Source organism: Colias philodice, chromosome 10, assembly GCF_061535455.1.
Source record: "Colias philodice isolate Cphi_HAF_F1 chromosome 10, ilColPhil1 Martin Lab GWU primary, whole genome shotgun sequence".
Classification (NCBI taxonomy): Eukaryota; Metazoa; Arthropoda; class Insecta; order Lepidoptera; family Pieridae; genus Colias; species Colias philodice.
Genome location: NC_143095.1, coordinates 12,288,564 through 12,308,211, shown reverse-complemented (window position 1 = coordinate 12,308,211; position 19,648 = coordinate 12,288,564). Strand labels below are relative to the sequence as shown.

Here is a 19,648-nt window from a genome sequence, read left to right as displayed (position 1 = left end):
CAGAAAGTTTAGTTAGAACATTTGCCAGCGTGCTCCATCCATTACTTAATGATCTAAGACCTAAACATATATAGTAACCACTATAACTTAAATAAATTATTTTATGAAAAAATTGTGTTTGTTATTTAACTATACTTGCCCTTGAACATCTGCTTGAGTCACTCACATGTATTTTAGCCAGTGGCTCTGCTCTTTTTTATTTTCGTACATGCGAACGAAGTCGCGGGTAAAGAATGCTCTTATGATCGAATGGGTTGCTTGGAAGAAATTGCTTGGATCAATAAAGCCGCCTTTTGACTAAATATGTCCCATTAAGTAAAATTTGTATTTTCTGTTTGTGTGCAATAAAGCTTATAAATAAATAAATAAAGTACCCTATGGATGGCTCCAAATAAATAAAGTACCCTATGGATGGCTCCATGGTCAAATAAAATCCGATGTTAAATTTCATCAAAATTGGCCTATCCGTTTTAGCGTGAAAACGGAATATACATACATACACACTTTCGCATTTATAATATTATAAAACCTATCTTATGTGTTAATTCAAGTTACCCTCAATATGTGTGCTAAATTTCATTGTGATCGGTTCAGTAGTATTTGCGTGAAAGAGTAACAAACTTACACATCCATCTTCACAAACTTTCGCATTTATAATATTAGTAGGAAGTATGATAGGATAGGATTAGTGAGGATACATAGGTATATAAAGAAAACCCTGTCAATCGCGAAAAAAATCAGCTGTTTCATATAAAACTGCAGAACGAAAATATCAAAATGTATTGATTACACACTACAGCTATCCCTAGTAGGTAGGTACAATTGCAAAATGGTTAATCCGAATCACGAATTACCGAGTAACGATTGCCCGATAGAAGTAGTTATCTTTTTTTATTTTGTTGAAAGAAGTACCTCTTACTAGGTAAGCACCTACTGCATACTTATCATTCAAAAAGACAAAATTCTTATTACCTGAATTACCCATTCTTAACTCTATCATCAATCGATACAATATTATCGACTAGACGAACAAGTGAACGTCCCTAGCCCGCCATGTTTGTTCCCCGATTTGTTTACTTAGGTATGCAGGAAAAGTACATGCATATGGCAGTTCCATATGATCGTTGTTCAGAGATCTTCGCTGTGTGGCTGTAATCAATACAAAACACCGTAGATTACAGAGAAGCCTTCAGGATGCCCTTGGCCCTTGGCCTTCGTGGAAAATTTCTTGAAATTATTTATAAAGTCTTTATAAAGTCCATAATGGCCTTTAAAGACGAAGGGTGCAATTTTGTAAATTGTATGTTTATTTTTCTGTAAGTATATATCGAATCAAGATTCTTTAATCTTTTCAATTAAATAATTTTGCCATACTTTAGGAACAAAAGAATTGTATATATTAAGTATAAACGAAGTTACTTATTATTACTCACGTAATAAGTTAATATAAAATATTATATAAAGAAAATAATTTATATGCGTGTAAAAGGAAAGTAGCTTTAATTTATGATTAAAAATGAATAAAATACAAATATATTATGTTTTCATTGAACCCATTTAACTGTAAATAAAATAATTTTCACACTTCCCTGTTCTGAAAAGCAAAACAGCATAAAATTTAATGAAAATTAATGTTTAACTTATTCTAAAAAATGACGTTTATTTTCGCGGCATAATGTTGAAGTCGATACTCGATAAACGACCTATCACTAAAATGTATAAAATATGTTGACATTTTCCTCTGGTGTGTAATATCATTTTAATACAAAGCTATAATGTGTTTATAAGCTCGGAATATTTTTGTAATTATTAAAAGTAAGTTTAATGCTCGCATCATTAAAAAAGAAAACCATTTCTTACTAATAAAATAACTTCCGTCGACATTACGACAGGAAAAGGAAGTATCTCATATTGAAAGTGCTTGGCGCTCGCTCTGATTTATCCATATCCTGTTATAAGTATGAAATAGAAAAGCAAGATATTTTTATTATTTCGTACAAAATGTTTATTCTACAGAAAGGGCAAATTATGATTAGAACAATATTGTCTAAATACTTCACGGTGACAATGGATATAACATGATTGTGGTTATAAATATAATTTGTATTTAGTTTTTGTTTACACGATTTTAAAACTTGGAATTTTAATGAAGTTTAATTCAATAATTAATTTCAGAAGAAGTGAAAGGTCAAGATGACCTCAGAGTTTTGTGCGGACGATGTTTTGGTTCAATTAACATCACCACCAGTTTTTGTAAGTACTTACATTTTATTTTATTTTTCATTATATTCTTGTGGGTAGGTTAGCAAGTCCTTATTAATGTTTTATAGCACATGCAATTATCTGGTATAAAGGCTGCTACATATTATTAGATTTTATTTTAAACATTAAGAAGATACAGTTGGATAGCCTTCAATTAATACAATATTATATTGTATAGAATCTATAGTAACAGATGTTTATCTTTTACATCTCAATGTCTTTTACTCATTTTGTTAATGTGTTTTAAAATTGTGTTTAAAATATTCTAATGTTTTAAAATTGTGTTTAAAATATTTTATTCAATGGTTGTCATTTATTTACTATCAAAACTGGATGTTATATTAAGCCTTGCTGTTATGGACATCTTCTATTATGTAGGTGCTTGAATAAGAACATGTAAAACTACATTAATTATGAAAATAAGATTTTTATTTAATGTTTCTAGCGCTTATATAGATCTACCATATTTGTGCCACATAACATCAACGCTATGCAACATTAGCTAACAAAATTGTTATCGTATTTGACTTATAATGTATTTAATACACTTTAGTCAATAAAAATCATGGATAGCAATCATATTGTTGTTGCATATAAATGTTTTTATTAACTGATAGTTACATGTGACATATAGATTACCGTCTAAGAGAAATTGAACAAACTTTAATTCAATTTCACAGTATACATATACAATATACAATTACTTAACCAATGCAAACTATTTCTATTTTTATGAAAACAACATATTTATTTTATGTTTTTTAGCAGCATAAAATCCAAAATATCAAATTACAATTTCAGTCGGAAGCAACATGCAGCACAAGTGCAACACCAACAACAACAAGGGTACAGACTTCTTCAGTAGCGGTGGAGCTTGGTCGGAGGCTGTTACTGGCCGCTCGAGCTGGCGACACCGCTGAAGTACTAGAATTGATGGCTAAGGGCGCTCCCTTCACAACCGACTGGCTTGGCACCTCGCCCTTACACTTGGCTGCCGCTAACAAACATGTGGAAACTTGTGCAGTGTTATTACGTGCTGGTGTGAGTAGGGACGCTCGAACTAAAGTGGAAAGGACCCCATTGCACATGGCCGCTCATGCTGGCAATGCATCGGTGATCACTCTGCTGATTAATCATGGAGCTAGTATTGACTGCCGGTGAGTGTTGTTTTGTTATAGATATTTAAAGTTTAAATTGAAAATATCTTAGAAAATGTTAAAATATAACTTTATACATTTTATTTGTATTCCGTGTGTATTCCTATGTATAAAATGTATGTACAAGATAGTTCATTCTGCTTGTCAATTCAAATAATAATTTGACAAATAAAAAAAAATCAAATAATCACATTTCATCAAATAATAATTTTAATATTTTATTAAGAAATTATTTCAGTAATACATACTATAAATTAGTATGATCAACAAAATTTGTATTAAAATTAAAATATAATAGGAATAGTGAATTGAAACAATATACATAATATTTTCATTAACAGTGTATATTATGTTTTACATCATGATGTCTAGTTGTAGTGAATAAATTGGGTACTTTGGTTTTGTGCGATATCTCAGTGCATCTGTACTGGTATCTGCTGCCATTAGATCACGCCATGAATCTGATGGCTGGAGATACAATATTATAAAGACTAGATACCTATAATACTGAATACAGCATAAATAACATTTAACGACCAGCGATAAAAACAAAGTTGTGAATGGGCCTTTATCTCATTGTTATGAGGTTGATTTTAGTTTGTGTATATTGATCATCTCACTTTGGCTGTTAAAATCCATTTCTATCCATTGAGATACTATTACTACGTATGAAGAAGACACCGCTTAAATCACATAGGTTTCGCTCAACAGAGGTCAACCGGCCACACTGCACTTAGTGATTAGTCGCTTTAGCACGAAATTAGATTAGTTTGTTTTAAAGCAAAAAACCATGAAACTCATCAAATATGCCCTTGAGTGTGTTACGATATTGCACTTATAATTCAAGTAATGCGGCAAAGTGCAAAGAAATAACTTTTCATCGGTAATTAACTAGATAATCATTTTTAAACTTTGTTCGAGCAAAATTTTTGGCGGGCGCTATTTTGCGTCATTTGTTATAGACTAAAAATTTAATAAATGGTATTGGGTATGAACTCTAATAGACTGGGGTAGAAGCCTTTAAAAATAATGAAAAGATAAAAAAAATCGCAGTCGGATAAAACCCATTAGAAAAGGAGGGGAATATGATGAAAATAAAAGGAAAAATAAATTACGGTCAATCCGAGTTCGGGAAGTGGGAGGGGGGAGCTTTTAAGAGAAAAAAATGGTTTCTCTCGATTTCCGACAAAACTACAAGTCCTACAGAAAAAAGTTCAATTTCAAAGTTGTAGGTAATTAAAAGTTCTACAACTTTTGTATTCACAATTTTTTCACGTAACCTGAAAATTCAAAAAACCAAGTTTTTGGTCTTTAATTTTTATCTACTTCAAAATTTATTGTTTTTCTACGAAATTTGGTGGAAACTTACTTTATTATGTCCCAAATACACTGTAATTTATTTGATTGAAAATATTTATTTTTTCGCCTTATTTTGAATTAATACCAAAAAAACAACCTAATTTTCAATCGAAAAGTCACCCGTCAAAATATCAGCTTTTTTCAAAAACTGGGGGTGCCTTTTATTCATAATTGAAATCTCTACTTTCATATGGTGTAAAAAAAAATAAACACCACTATAGTAAATGTTCTCAGGAAATGCATACAAACAGTGTGATAATGAGCTTTTACTAAATCAGGCACACTTCTCGAACTCTATATCTTCTCTTGTATCGGCTTTTCGGTAATATTTCAAAAGAAAAATAATTATCTGTTCTAAGTTTAATATTTTACAGCATATTCAAAAGCAAAATGATGTCGATAAAAACATTTCAGGTAGTTCGAGAAGTGCAGGCACACTTCTTTAGTAAAAGCTAATTTTCACACTGTATGCATTTCCTGAGAACATTTACTATGGTGGTGTTTATTTTTTTTACTCCATATGAAAGTAGAGATTTCAATGAATAAAAGGCACCCCAAGTTTTTGAAAAAAGCTGATATTTTGACGGGTGACTTTTCGATTGAAAATTAGGTTGTTTTTTTGGTATTAATTCAAAATAAGGCGAAAAAATAAATATTTTCAATCAAATAAATTACAGTGTATTTGGGACATAATAAAGTAAGTTTTCACCAAATTTCGTAGAAAAACAATAAATTTTGAAGTAGATAAAAATAAAAAACCAAAAACTTGGTTTTTTGAATTTTTCACCTAAATTTTGAGGTTATGTGAAAAAATTGTTAATACAAAAGTTGTAGATCCTTTTATTACCTCCAACTTTGCCATTGAACTTTTTTCCGTAGGACTTGTAGTTTTGTCGGCAATAGAGAGAGACCACTTTTTTCCACTCGCTCTTTTTTTCTCGAGATAAACGTTTGGTTTTGTCACGATAAAAGTGGTTTATCGCAGATAAAACCAAAACTAAAAATAATTACACAAAATGCTCTGACAAATATCTTGCAAATGTTTTAATATAATTGTTAATGAAAAAAAAATCATAATAAGTATTACCATGTCAAGTAGAAAACGTAAAAGTGTGAAAATTAGAGCTAACTTGGTGATTTTTTTTTTATCGAGTCAATTTTAATATTTTATGTTTTTGATTGAACAGAATCGTTGAACATATCATCTAGTTTGATATATATTTTATTTTTTAGATTTGGTCTTGAATATTACACGTATCATCTAATAGAAGATTGGTAATTTTGCTTTATACGCACCCCTATGACTCACTAGCCGCCCCGCGCCGCGGCCGCCGCGCTTGTAGTACAGATTTGTTCGTGGTGTCTTCTCTATATGTAGTAATAATAGCTCAATGTTTCTATCATTATTTTTTGAGAAAGAACCTTAAGTTGACGCTTATAAGCTTACTAGCAATGCCCTGCGGTTTCACCCGCATAGATGATATCGTTACAGTGAAAAGTCTACTATAGGTCGGACTATAGGTTTAATTTTTAATCACATGAAAATCACCTTTACCCCGGTCCGCACTACGGCCTTTTTTTTTTGTTTTAGTGGGGAAATCTTTCATAGATACCCACGGCCTCCGGGGGAGGGGCCGTGGGTTATGTCGGATTCCTACCGACCAAAACCCCACTGTGTTCCGTCAAGACGTATATTGGTAGAATTCCTCCGTGACCTCCGCACTACGGCCTGCTCGAACAGTATACCTACTATTTTCTGTAGATTGACACTTTTAAAAATTCGTTATATCTTTTGAATGGAATATCCAATTCTTTTCATTTAAAAAGTATTTTGCTGGTATTGAAACAGTCTATAATAAAACATCATTTAATGGGATAAGGATTAATATATGTATGTGTATGGATAACATGGTTTGATTACTGTCGGCACTTCTATTTACTTTGAAAACGTAAAAAAGTTGTTGTAGTAACATAACTACTGAAGATGGACATATGGTATCGCGGACTTTCTTGTAGATATTGATCCATTCTATAATACCGTAGAACATTTTTTTGTTCTATCTTCAATAGATTCCGCAGCGCACGCGATGACAGAAGTTTTATTGAGGATTTTTTTACACCTTGGGTTACATTACATTATTGCATTTTTGGTAAGGATCTCTAATTTTTTTGAAAATGCATTATACCTAGCCTATGTTGCTCAGTAAAGATGCAGCTTTCTAATGGTGAAAGAATTTTTGAAATCGGTCCAGTAGTTTATGCGTGAAAACCTGGGTTCGATTCCCGGTGGAGACGAAGACAAATGTCTCGGTCTGGCAGGACACAGAAGGCTGATCACCACCTTGTCTCTAAAGAAATTCGATCAGTGAAACAGATGTACAATGCATCTGCCCCTACGGACACGGGACACGGGACTTCACTTCACTTATTGATCAAAGTTTGTGTATGATTTGTTACGGTGTAGTGACATGCTGCAAATGACGCCGCTGCACTGGGCGGCAGCGCGCGGGCACCTCGCGGCCGCGCGCGAGCTGCTGCGGGCGGGCGCCGACCCGAGCGCGCGCTGCAAGTTCCGCAAGACGCCGCGCGACCTCGCCGCACGCAACCGACACGCGGACGTCGTGCGCCTGCTCGACCGACACAAGGGTGAGTTCCACCCACCCCCACCCAGCGCACACAACCGACCTTTTGTGAACGACCAATATGTCACAAATCAATCGATCGAATCGAAACCGAGATCACAGAATACTTAATAGTAGCTAACGCTACAAAACGGAGTCCTAATGTATAATTTTTGATTTAATAGTGTCACTTACTTTCAGAACAGACATCTGAAGAACCGGTTAAGGAGCAGCAAAATGAATTCGCCGTATTACAAAGTAATTTCGTTTAATTATAAGTATTTTATACATTTAAATCTGTGATAATTTTAATGAATGAGATGGTCTTATTTTTAGAAATTGCTGAAACGAAAACAACACCAAAAAAACAGCAACAGGAAAAAATGATAGAAGTAGAAATCAAGCCTGAGGTGAGAATATTTTTTATATGAATCTAAAATTTATGTGATTTAAATAATGGGCCCAAAATAGTACATCTGTGGAACACCAAGGTGTATTATTGACCTAGATAATTTTTGATGATGCTTCAGACTTTAAAAATTTATCAAATACTTTTATTTCCTAAATAACTAACGGTATTGCATATTATACAGACGAAAATTTTCACATTACACATGACCAAGTTTTGTATATGTCACTCAGTCAGAAGCTTTAGTTAAGTTGACACGAGAAAGTGTTGTAGAGTTTAATATAATATACTCATGTGTAAAATCAATATTGTTACAATATTTAGGGTTTTCACGTGTTTATCTTTCTATTGCAGAAAGTTTGAGGTTTTTACATTTAGAAATTATTTAGAAATTATAAACATATTCCTAATTTGAAATATTGCCAAAAAATTAACAAGCTTTTGTATCACAGTTTTGTATCTTATGAAATAAAAACGAGCGATATCGTTCAGTCACTGAAAATTTCATGAGATTTGCTCCAGCCGTTTCGGAGGAGTACGGTAACTAACATACGAGAATTTTATATATTTATGTTTATATCATTTAAACAATTTATTTATTCATCAGCATCACGGTGTGGTTACAAGATTTGGAAGGTTAAAAATCTGTAGTACGATAGTAATATATAGAGATAACAAATCATATTTCTTTCTAATACTAATAAATATACGGATGAAAATGTGATTTAAATTAAATAATATATAAATTTTACCTTAAAATAAAATTTGTATTATGTTTCCTAAGACGTCCGTAGTCCATTATGAGAGAGTACATCGCCTTTTTCCCCGTGAAGTCGCTAGATGGTGCTAGTTTTAAGCCCGTCACGTGGTACCGCCGCCAGCGCCGCGAGTGGTGGGGGACAAAACTCACCACAGTCCCAGCAAGCCACCAGAAATATTCTCATTGTTCGTCTCATAAATGATACGGAATGAATGGTGCAAAAATAACACCAGGAAGACCTTATCTGGACTACGGACGTCTTAGGAAACATAATACAAATTTTATTTTAAGGTAAAATTTATATATTATGTGTTCCGTTTGACGTCCGTAGTCCATTATGAGAGAGTTGTTTGATATCTCCTGGTGGCTTGATAAATAAGATGCAACAATGTGATAGAGTAATGCCCCAAAAAGCTTATATACATCCTATAAACAAAGTATATAATGTATAAAATCATGACTTTGATAATTATTGAAAATTTGTCTCAATACCATGCATAAAATACATCCATAAATATACTACAAGTATATCTTGTCAACATTTTAATCAGTATAATATGCACATAAACCTGAGTAGGCTGAAAAATCTCGATTGTGATTACTAATGACTTCTATTTTGATTAGTATTAGATACACTACGACAATAATATAATAATAATTCCACCCTGTGGCGGAAAGACGGGGGTTAGAATCCCACCTTGTGATCGAATTTATTATATTCTTTAAAAATTTGTAAGTAAATAATAATGTTTATAAACCTATCTAGATATAACTAGATATTTCTCCAAACAGATTGATGATGCTACTATAACTATGTAACATTACCCAGATTTCAAACTTGACTCTAAAAGAGCTCACTTTACCCTGCCACCTATGATAGCCGCTGTAGCTGGTCTCACCGGATGCTGTGTAGTAATAAACAGATTAGTCAGAGAACCTCTTATGGATTGGAAAATGCGCTTGAAACTGGATTCATATTTACATAATATGTGACAATAATTTAGCTAACTTGCGGAATGCGAGGTAAACGCGTCTTCACTCTCGACCCATTGTTTCGAATTGCAATGTAAACAGGAATAAATAGAGAACACGTCCAAAAGCTAATAACAGTATAGTAGCGGCGCGTTAATAAATGCAAACAATTTTTTATTAATTTTATAAATCACAAAGTTAAATAATTATTTTTTTATTATGCTGATTTATTTTAAAAATATCTCGATAAGAGTTTTTGAATAACCTTCCTTGCCTTCCGGATTTGTAATTTTGAAAGATTTGTTCTAGCTAAGGAAATACCCTAAGGTAATGTTTGCTTAAATGATCAGATGAAATTTTAATATAATTTTATTTTAATACAAACCGACTGATTTTATGTATAAGAATAGTGTACTAAACCGTCAGTTATACATAATTTAGCTAAGTATTTAGCATCCTTTTATAGCCTGGTCAGTGGCCACCAGCAGTCTATGTATGTTTATTTTTTTAAGCTGTCCATCAAGGTGTACAACAGGTTGACCTATTCAAAATGAGTCATACTTTCAGCTGTAGGTTCTGTATTTGCGTTGGAGCTGAACCTGTGCGTGTTTGTCAGTGAACGATTAAGAGGACTTATCCTGATAGTAGCACGCCTCTTGGGGTCTGGGTGCAAAGAGGGTTTCTTCCACTTGGGTACTATTATAATGAACTCGAGGCAATAGAGCCGGTTGTTTAAGACTGTCTTACTTGAAATAACGTAAGCTGTTTGAGCTGTGATTAAAATTTATTTGTAGAATTCCCCTCTGAATGGAAATGTTTGTGTCGACTGTTCGAGCACGTTGTAGTAGGAGCCGGTGCAATTGCGCGAGAATTCGGCTTCCTAGCTGTACAGCCCTAGAAGGTTGTGAAGTGTTCAAACGTTCAAACTAATAACTCTTGTCAAAGAGATTTCGTTCTGCCTTTGAATGAAATTTTTTACTACCTCGACAGTCAAGATTAGGAAAGCTATTACTGCAAACATTTCAATGGCACTGGGTCCAAGGTCCTTTCATTCACTGCCAAGACTATCCTGTGAATTAGGTACGGCTGGTAGATATTATACTTGTTTTTTTCACTTACTTGCTTTTAAAAGATGTTTTTGAACTAGATCTTTAACAAGAGCGGCAGTTCATTCTTCCCCGGAGGGAGACAAAGGTTTCAAAGTTGATTAGCCCAAAGAGGCGTTCCTGTAGCGCTGTGGCGTGTGTCAGTACATCCTTCCCCGGAGGGTAATAAAACTTGCAACGATGTCAAACCTTGATAGGCGTTCCTGTGGCGCTGCAGCGTGCGTAAGTGCTTCCATCCCCGGAGGGTGATGAAGGTTTCAAAATAAAAGGCCTGAGAGGCGTTCCTGTACCGCTGCAGCGTGCTGCGCCACTGCATCCATCCCCGGAGGGTGATGGAGGTTGCAAAAATAATAATAAGCCCGTGGGGCGTTCCTGTAGCGCTGCAGCGTGTTCCAGTGCATCCTTACCCGGAGGGTGATAGAGGTTGCAAAAGTGATAAGCCTGTGAGGCGTTTCTGTAGCGCTGCAGCGTGCGCCAGTGCATCCTTCCCCGGAGGGTGATGAAGGTTGCAAAGGTAATAAGCCCCGAGAGGCGTTCCCTTGGCGCTATAGCATGCGGCACTGCATCCTTCCCCGGAGGGTGATGAAGGTTGCAAAGTTGAGAAACCCTAAGAGGTGGTATGCCTGCTTGAGGGACCAACTGCCTGCTATTAAGCCTGTTTTTAGGCACTGACACTTTCAATTTAATTTCCATCGCCAATTTCAAATTTGCTTCCGTGCTCCAAACCATTCGTAGAAAATCTTAGCAACGCTCGGGTGTCAGAATAGATTCTATCGGATTGATATTCCAAAGTAGGTTAGAGACGAACTTTATTTCGAATTGAATTGAGTTGAATTGCAATTCCAAAGTCTCTGCAAGCCAATCAATTGACGAATTGTGCGGAATAATGAAACAATATAACATATGTAAATTTTTCACATTTCTTGCAAAATAAATCATTTCATTTCATTTCATTTCGTTTCAATGTGGTGTACATGCTGTTCTGGTGAACGCAAATCATTGCCCATGTAAATCACCAAGTAAAGGCCACAGTCCCTTGGTTCTTCAGCAGTCCAGTTTGTGACTGTTGCAAACATTCTTTGAGCTGACGCTAGCCCGAAGGGCTGATACGTTATCTTAAGTAATTGACCTTCGTTTATGATGTATTTATAGTAATTATAATATCGATATGGTATACAATAGTGATACAAGGATATAGGAGGCGTCGATACGTACGGGTAGTCGATAGCCTCGCAAATACAAAATTTTTTGTTGAGTATGTCATGTCACAGTTAACAGTGGGTGTGAAATTGAAAATTACTCTGTATTTGCAGAACTTGCTTTTCTTAATTATGAAAAGGGGTGATTAACAATAGTCATGGTGTTCGTTTGACGAACCCCTGATTTTCAATAGTGACTTGAATCTTCAAAGACATAAAGTATGATGTGAGAGTTAAAGAATAAATAAGTATTATTACTTCTTAAGTGAAAACTATGGCTGGTTTTCGAATTACATGGTAATTGAGGGTGACGAGATTAATTTGAGCTTTTATTTGTTGAAAATCTCCCCCCCCCCCTTTTTTTATTCTTTTGGTGTTTCCTTTTGTATTCATGAAATGATTTGAAACGATTTAAAAAGTCGATCTTAACGGTTATTGAATGTACTGGTAAAAACTGATTGTGACGAGTTTTAAACCAACTTATCAAATCTGCCTATCTGCATATGCTACTAATCATGTTAGTAAGTTAAAAATTCTTTCCACAGCGGGAGGAATTTTATATGACTTTAAACTTATCAATAATCCCCTTCAAAGCATCTCTATTAATTCTTAAGTTTATTTGTATAGAGAATAGAAGTCGCATTTAAATTTAGCAGTAATTAGGCACAGAGTCGCGGACTAATTTAATGCGTCAGGCAAAAATTATTAATAAATTTGTAAGAATTCGTAATAATTTACCTATTTCTATTGTGCTTACAAGATATAGGCTACTACATTCTACTTGATTCGACTCGTATCGGATGAATTTTCTAATCCAACGAGATTAAGAATTCGTTTTTGATATTTACCCTCAATTCGGAAAAGGAAGGCACAATTCACATACATTTAGAATGTCCGCGTAGCGAATACGATTCAAGGAGGAATAAAATCAAAAGATCGAAACACGTTTCGAATCTGCTTTCGGCAATTAATATACTATCTTAAAACCGATATTTGTGAAAATAGGTTATCTAACGCGTAACATCCAGTAATAACCATGAACGTTGAAAGATTTTTATTGAAATCATCGTAAATCACGTATAATGTATTAATAACATGACTCACCGTGTTGAGACAAAATCTCAAACCTGCACACGAGCGGCTGAACGCGCGCTGGCGGCGCCATACACGCTGCGGCGGCTCCTCGTCGTCGCTGGACCCCGAACAAGAAGAACTCAGCTCGAAACACGTAGAAAACGCGCTGTTAAGACGCTCGACACGATTCAGTAGGCCCTTGGCCTGCGCTATAGACTTATGGTCGCGATGCCACGCTCGTGGTTGCAGATTTATACTTCAAATAAATCCGATTTTCGTTATTCGTTTGAAATAACGATAACGCAGGTAACACTTGAATATTCATTTCACTATGAAACGTAACGGACTTAAATAAAAACTATTTAAAAAGAAAAAACTGAACTTTCTACTTCAATCTCGAAAGTTCGTATAAAATTATTATTTAAATTTAAATTATGTATATATGTAATTTAAAATACAGTATTTTAAAATTACATATAATCTAACGACTTGCGTACGGTTTGAAAAACGACGCAACAATGAGAATATTTCTGGTGGCTTGCTGGGACTGTGGTGAGTTTTGTCCCCCACCACTCGCGGCGCTGGCGGCGGTACCACGTGACGGGCTTAAAACTAGCACCATCTAGCGACTTCACGGGGAAAAAGGCGATGTACTCTCTCATAATGGACTACGGACGTCAAACGGAACACATAATAATGAATTGCAGCCGCCCCAACAAGCAAGACAAAGCAGTGAAACAGAAGCGAGTGACGCAGCACAACTACTAAAACGTCACGGCATCACCTTACTGCCGGCCGACCCGGGCGGGACTGTGCTCACTGCGCTGCAGAGCGGACGGACTGTTGTGCTCTCTGGTGAGTGCAGTTACACAACTACTAAAGCGGCACGGCATCACCTTACTGCCGGCCGACCCGGGCGGGACTGTGCTCACTGCGCTGCAGAGCGGACGGACTGTTGTGCTCTCTGGTGAGTGCAGTTACACAACTACTAAAGCGGCACGGCATCACCTTACTGCCGGCCGACCCGGGCGGGACTGTGCTCACTGCGCTGCAGAGCGGACGGACTGTTGTGCTCTCTGGTGAGTGCAGTTACACAACTACTAAAGCGGCACGGCATCACCTTACTGCCGGCCGACCCGGGCGGGACTGTGCTCACTGCGCTGCAGAGCGGACGGACTGTTGTGCTCTCTGGTGAGATGCTTTTAGCTGCGAAATGTACTATTGAGATGTTATTAGCTGGGAAATTAACTATTGAGATGTTATTAGCTGCGAAATTTACTATTGAGATGTTATTAGCTGGGAAATTAACTATTGAGATGTTATTAGCTGGGAAATTAACTATTGAGAAGTTATTAGCTGGGAAATTAACTATTGAGAAGTTATTAGCTGGGAAATTAACTATTGAGATGTTATTAGCTGCGAAATTTACTATTGAGATGTTATTAGCTGGGAAATTAACTATTGAGATGTTATTAGCTGGGAAATTAACTATTGAGAAGTTATTAGCTGGGAAATTAACTATTGAGAAGTTATCAGCTGGGAAATTAACTATTGAGATGTTATTAGCTGGGAAATTAACTATTGAGATGTTATTAGCTGGGAAATTAACTATTGAGAAGTTATTAGCTGGGAAATTAACTATTGAGAAGTTATTAGCTGGGAAATTAACTATTGAGATGTTATTAGCTGGGAAATTAACTATTGAGATGTTATTAGCTGGGAAATTAACTATTGAGATGTTATTAGCTGGGAAATTAACTATTGAGATGTTATTAGCTGGGAAATTAACTATTTTAATCGAATGTTCTATTAGAGAGTTCTAAACGCGATTTAGTCGTTACTAAATTGCGTTTAAAATCCGTTAAAAATCTTTAATTTCTAAATTTACTTATCCCCCAGACGCAGGCAAGCTAATGCTAAAGGAGAGCACTACGCCCCCCTCCCCCTCCCCCTCCCCCCGTCCCCGCGCTCCCCCCCCACCGCCACGCACACTCAAGGTGCTAACACTCAACAATAAGGTGCTAGCTGTTAACGACAGAAACCCGCAGCAATATCAGGTATTTGTTTGTTTACTAGCTTTACATGTTTATTGCATAATGCGAAACATTACAATGGCCGTACACGGACTGCTCGAGCAGTTAACGGCTGTACGACGTACACGGACTGCTCGAGCAGTTAACGGCTGTACCACGTACACGGACTGCTCGAGCAGTTAACGGTGTATGACGTACACGGACTGCTCGAGCAGTTAACGGTGTATGACGTACACGGACTGCTCGAGCAGTTAACGGTGTATGACGTACACGGACTGCTCGAGCAGTTAACGGTGTATGACGTACACGGACTGCTCGAGCAGTTAACGGTGTATGACGTACACGGACTGCTCGAGCAGTTAACGGTGTATGACGTACACGGACTGCTCGAGCGGTCGGTGTCGCTACAAACCGCGCAGTTGACGGCTTGAAGCGGTTTCGACTGCTCGAGCAGTCCGCGTAAGGCAGTGAATGAATGTCCATAGTTGACCGCGCGGTCGCGGCTTCAAGCCGTGGGTCTCGACTGCTTGAAGCAGTCCGTGTACGGCCGCCCGTAGAGAGTGCTGTGCGATCGAAAAATTTGTTGTGTCGTGGTTTTGCAACTATTAAATGTAAATTAATACCGTGACTGGTAAAAATTGATTCAAGAAAATTAAATTGAAAAGAAATTTAGAAATATAAGTAAACGAGAAAATTCCCGTCAATCAACACTAATTTTCGGTTGAAACCCGGTGTTTAGCTTGATAGCTCGGTAAAACTTAATTAATTTAATCGCATTATTTTTTTAGTAAATGGCTATATTTAAATTTTATCATATGTTTATATTAATACTAACTTTGCGCCTGTGGCTTCGCCTGCTTAGTCAAAGATAAACCCGCATAGTCGCGTTTCCATAGGTCATGTCCTCTCTCAAATCTCAAGCTAAGTATCTCTGTACCAATTTTTAACCAAATCGGTCCAGTGTTTAAGGCACGAAGAGGAGACAGGACACATTTACTTTTGCAATAATAATATTAATTTGGATTATTTATCTTAATATATATAAATCTCGTGTCACAATGTTTGTCCTCAATGGACTCCTAAACCACTTAACCGATTATAATAAAATTCGCACACCATGTGCAGTTCGATCCAACTTGAGAGATAGGATAGTTTAAACATGTAGGTACCACGGGCGAAGCCGGAACGGACCGCTAGTATTACTTTATGCTAGTATTAAATTGATATTGCAGCAGGTAAAACTAGTCCAGCTGAGCGACAGCAAGGTGCCCACGAAGTTAGTGACGGGGAAGAAACCGGTCAAGATTGTGTTGAATAAAGAGCACTTTCAGAAGCTCGTCACTGTGTCCAAGCCGAGCAATGGAGCTGCGGTAACATAATATAATCGTATAGGAGCTAGCAACGTTGACAAGAAAGACTTTTAGTATTGTAGTTGGTTCTTTGATATACTGTTTCTCTTCCTATTTCGGTTAGTCCGGGCTGTCTGGCTGGTCGCTGTGGTTGCGTTTATTAGTGCGCATCTTATCTGCACAGGAAAATTAAATTAAATTAAATTCACTTATTTCGATGACATTTTAATTATTTTGAAATAAAAAATTGCGTATGGCACCTATTTAACAACGAAAGAAACGTCTTGCAATTAAAAATTTATGACTGACTAGATTTCCGCCCGCGGCTTCGCCCGCGTTTGCAAAGGAAAACCCGCATAGTTCCCGTTCCCGTGGGATTTTCGGGATAAAAACTATCCTATGTGTTAATCCAAGTTACCCTCTATATGTGTGCTAAATTTCATTGTAATCGGTTCAGTAGTTTTTACGTGAAAGAGTAACAAACATCCATACATCCTTACAAACTTTCGCCTTTATAATATATATTAGATATTAGATATTAGATGGATCTATCTAAAGGCAAAATTTTAAAAATTACGCGTTAATAAATGACTTTAAAGTTAAGTATATTTTCCTGTGCGCACTAATAAACGCAACCACTGCGGCCAGCCAGACAGCGCGGACTCTAACCGAAATAGCAAGGGAAACAGTATATCAAAAACCCAACTATACTAAAATAACTTTTTTTAAAACGTTACTAGCTCCTGTACCATAAGACGATATTAAATCTGAGATTTTTTACTAGAGGTACATAATGAGGTATTAAATGGACCAACTTCATTCAAACTTTCATGATGTCATTAATGTACACAATACAACGATTTCTTGAGTTTTTTATTTTTTATTAATTATCTAATTTGCAGGCCAGTACGAGTCTCCCGAAGGTAACAGTGAAAACGGAACACACGGAGGCAGTGGAGAGAGAGACAGAGACAGACGCACCGGCGGCGGGCGCGAGTGAGCGAGACGGGTGTATGTCGTGTGTTCAGCTGCGGAGCGAGCTGCGAGCTGCACGGGCACAGGTCGCCGTGCTACGGGAACAACTGGACAGAGTTGGTCGGTAGAGACGGGGTATATCGTATATAGTGTGGTGCATTAGGGGAATTCCAATTATCTAAATATATCTATAAAATTATACTGATAAAAATAATGTTTTCTGATTAGAATATACTACGATTAGAAGCTCTATAATTTCATACAACTCAAAAATGTATATTGTATTTGTCTGTAATTGGATCTACATCTTGCTATGCATGCTAATTATGTCACATTGTCAAAATATATTATAAATATAAGATGTACATCTGTTGGCAAATCAAATAAATAAATATATACTAATATTATAAAGCTGAAGAATTAGTTTGTTTGAACGCGCTAATCTCAAGAACTACTGGTCCGATTTGGAAAAATTATTTCGGCGTTAGATAGGAAGGCTATAGGATAAATATCATCACGCTAAGACCAACAGGAGCGGAGCCACGCGGGTGAAACCGCAGCTAGCTGTTGTGAATACCATTTCAGAACATCGTTTTATTGGGAGTATCGTGAAGGTATCGCATGAAAATGAAAAGGTTTTGACATAACAATTTTTGTTATAACAATAGCATTCATATTTGTTTAATCAGTCACTATAGTTACATCGTAATATAACATTATTGCATATTTTATCCCGTAATCCCTAATGCACCATCTAAAATAAACAGTCAAATGTAGATAATATACCGTTAAATTAGGGTGATAGACAAAAAAAATAAATATATGAGAGAGATGTAAATAAAAAGTATAGTGTGTGTTCAAGCTGTTTTAAACGCACACTCTGGTTTTAGGGTTCCTCAAGGAAAAAACGGAACTCTTATAAGATCACATGGTTGTCGGTCTGTCTGTCTAAACCATTTTTATCATGAACGCGTTGAGGTTTCAAGCTGTAAACGGTTTTATATGAAACCCTCGGTGCACGAGTCCGACTCGCGCTTAGACGGTTTCATTTTATTTATATCTTCAAATATTTGGTATTTATTTCACGAAGTAAAAACTTCAATAGCCACAGTGACGTCACTCCGCCGAGGAAATAGCGTATATGCTGACATTTTTCATCGTAAAATATTGTAAAAAAACAAAACGGAAGAACTTTATAATATAGCTAATTTTATTAAGTCTGGTCACACGCTCGTGTACCTATGTAAATAAAGTAATATATAACTAAGTTTATAATAATAATTAATAAAGTTTATTATAATAATAATATCATTAAGATGTAAATAAACATTAAGTTAGGTGCTCTGTGATTTAACAACGAATAGTTGCTTTTGTTGGATATTTTATACTTTTATATTACTAATAGGTATCTATCCGCAGCTTAGCTCGTGTATTTCAATTTAACATCGCTATGTAACTAATTTTCTTCAACGATTTAACTCCTTTAGGGTTAATTGAAAAAGTTACCCATTATTTAATTTGGTTCCTTAAAATTTCATAACAAAAGCTAGCTAGCAAATTAACGAAACAAATACGTGAAAAATAGATTTATGTGAGTGCGAATAACATTTGCAAATATATTTTAAGACCAATTTTTTTATAACAAAGTAAAAAAATTGGTTCTGTCAGCCAAGTCCCACTGTCAGCCAATATTATCAACGTAAATAAAAGGAAGTTATAAATAATGATTGGGAAATCAGCTCAATAGTTAATCAACCTTATAAAATAAGTACAAAGTCTATTTTTTTCATAGAACAGAAAAATATGATATTTTCTTCTAACAATTACTGTTACGATTGTATAATTTGAGTTTTTAATATTTCGTGTGTAAAACAAAACGATTACCATTGTTGTTTAAGTGTGAAGTTGTTATAAATAAAACTATTTTTCCAAATTATCTTTTATTTATTTCGTATTTACATATTTCTTACAATACTTTATACAAAAAAAAATCAACTCATACTGCGTATTACACTATGTCTATTGCCTATAATCAAAACAATTAAAAATAAACTGTTTTATACTTGTACAGAACAATACACTATTCTGAGACGATTCAATGTGTATTTATGTAAAGGGATGTGTAATATATGCATTTAAATTTATATCATACAATATTCATGTATATCAAAATATCATTTGATAGGATTTATCCCTGTCCCAATATTGTATATTCAAGTAATTATTGTACTTCACTTTAAATAATTGTTTTAAAAACGATTGATATTTTGTATTGCTTATTGTTTATTAAAATAAAACTACCCATTCTCTACACTTAAAACACTTTTATTATTTATTTAAAGTCATTTGCACTTTACAAGTCACAATCAGAG

The 19,648-nt window shown here is 35.5% G+C and overlaps 1 protein-coding gene across 1 annotated transcript; it reads left to right on the top strand.

Moving 5' to 3' along the window:
• The first annotated feature begins 1,676 nt into the window (after positions 1 to 1,676).
• Atac3 (Ada2a-containing complex component 3) lies at positions 1,677 to 19,164 on the top strand. The gene is made up of 11 exons (XM_089699668.1): positions 1,677 to 1,815; positions 2,176 to 2,253; positions 3,064 to 3,419; positions 7,243 to 7,424; positions 7,601 to 7,657; positions 7,736 to 7,809; positions 13,627 to 13,886; positions 13,917 to 14,110; positions 14,819 to 14,976; positions 16,185 to 16,322; positions 17,204 to 19,164. Exons 2-11 carry the CDS (start codon positions 2,194 to 2,196, stop codon positions 17,402 to 17,404), a joined length of 1,680 nt encoding a protein of 559 aa, XP_089555794.1. The 5' UTR covers positions 1,677 to 1,815; positions 2,176 to 2,193; the 3' UTR covers positions 17,405 to 19,164.
• Positions 19,165 to 19,648: the final 484 nt, after the last annotated feature.

Bases quoted from the DNA above. Each gene is read 5' to 3' on its own strand.
- Atac3 (XM_089699668.1), top strand. From the start codon at position 2,194: ATGACCTCAGAGTTTTGTGCGGACGATGTTTTGGTTCAATTAACATCA. The intron at 7,810-13,626 runs GTGAGAATATTT...AATGAATTGCAG, and splicing joins AAGTAGAAATCAAGCCTGAG to CCGCCCCAACAAGCAAGACA. The intron at 14,977-16,184 runs GTATTTGTTTGT...TTGATATTGCAG, and splicing joins GAAACCCGCAGCAATATCAG to CAGGTAAAACTAGTCCAGCT.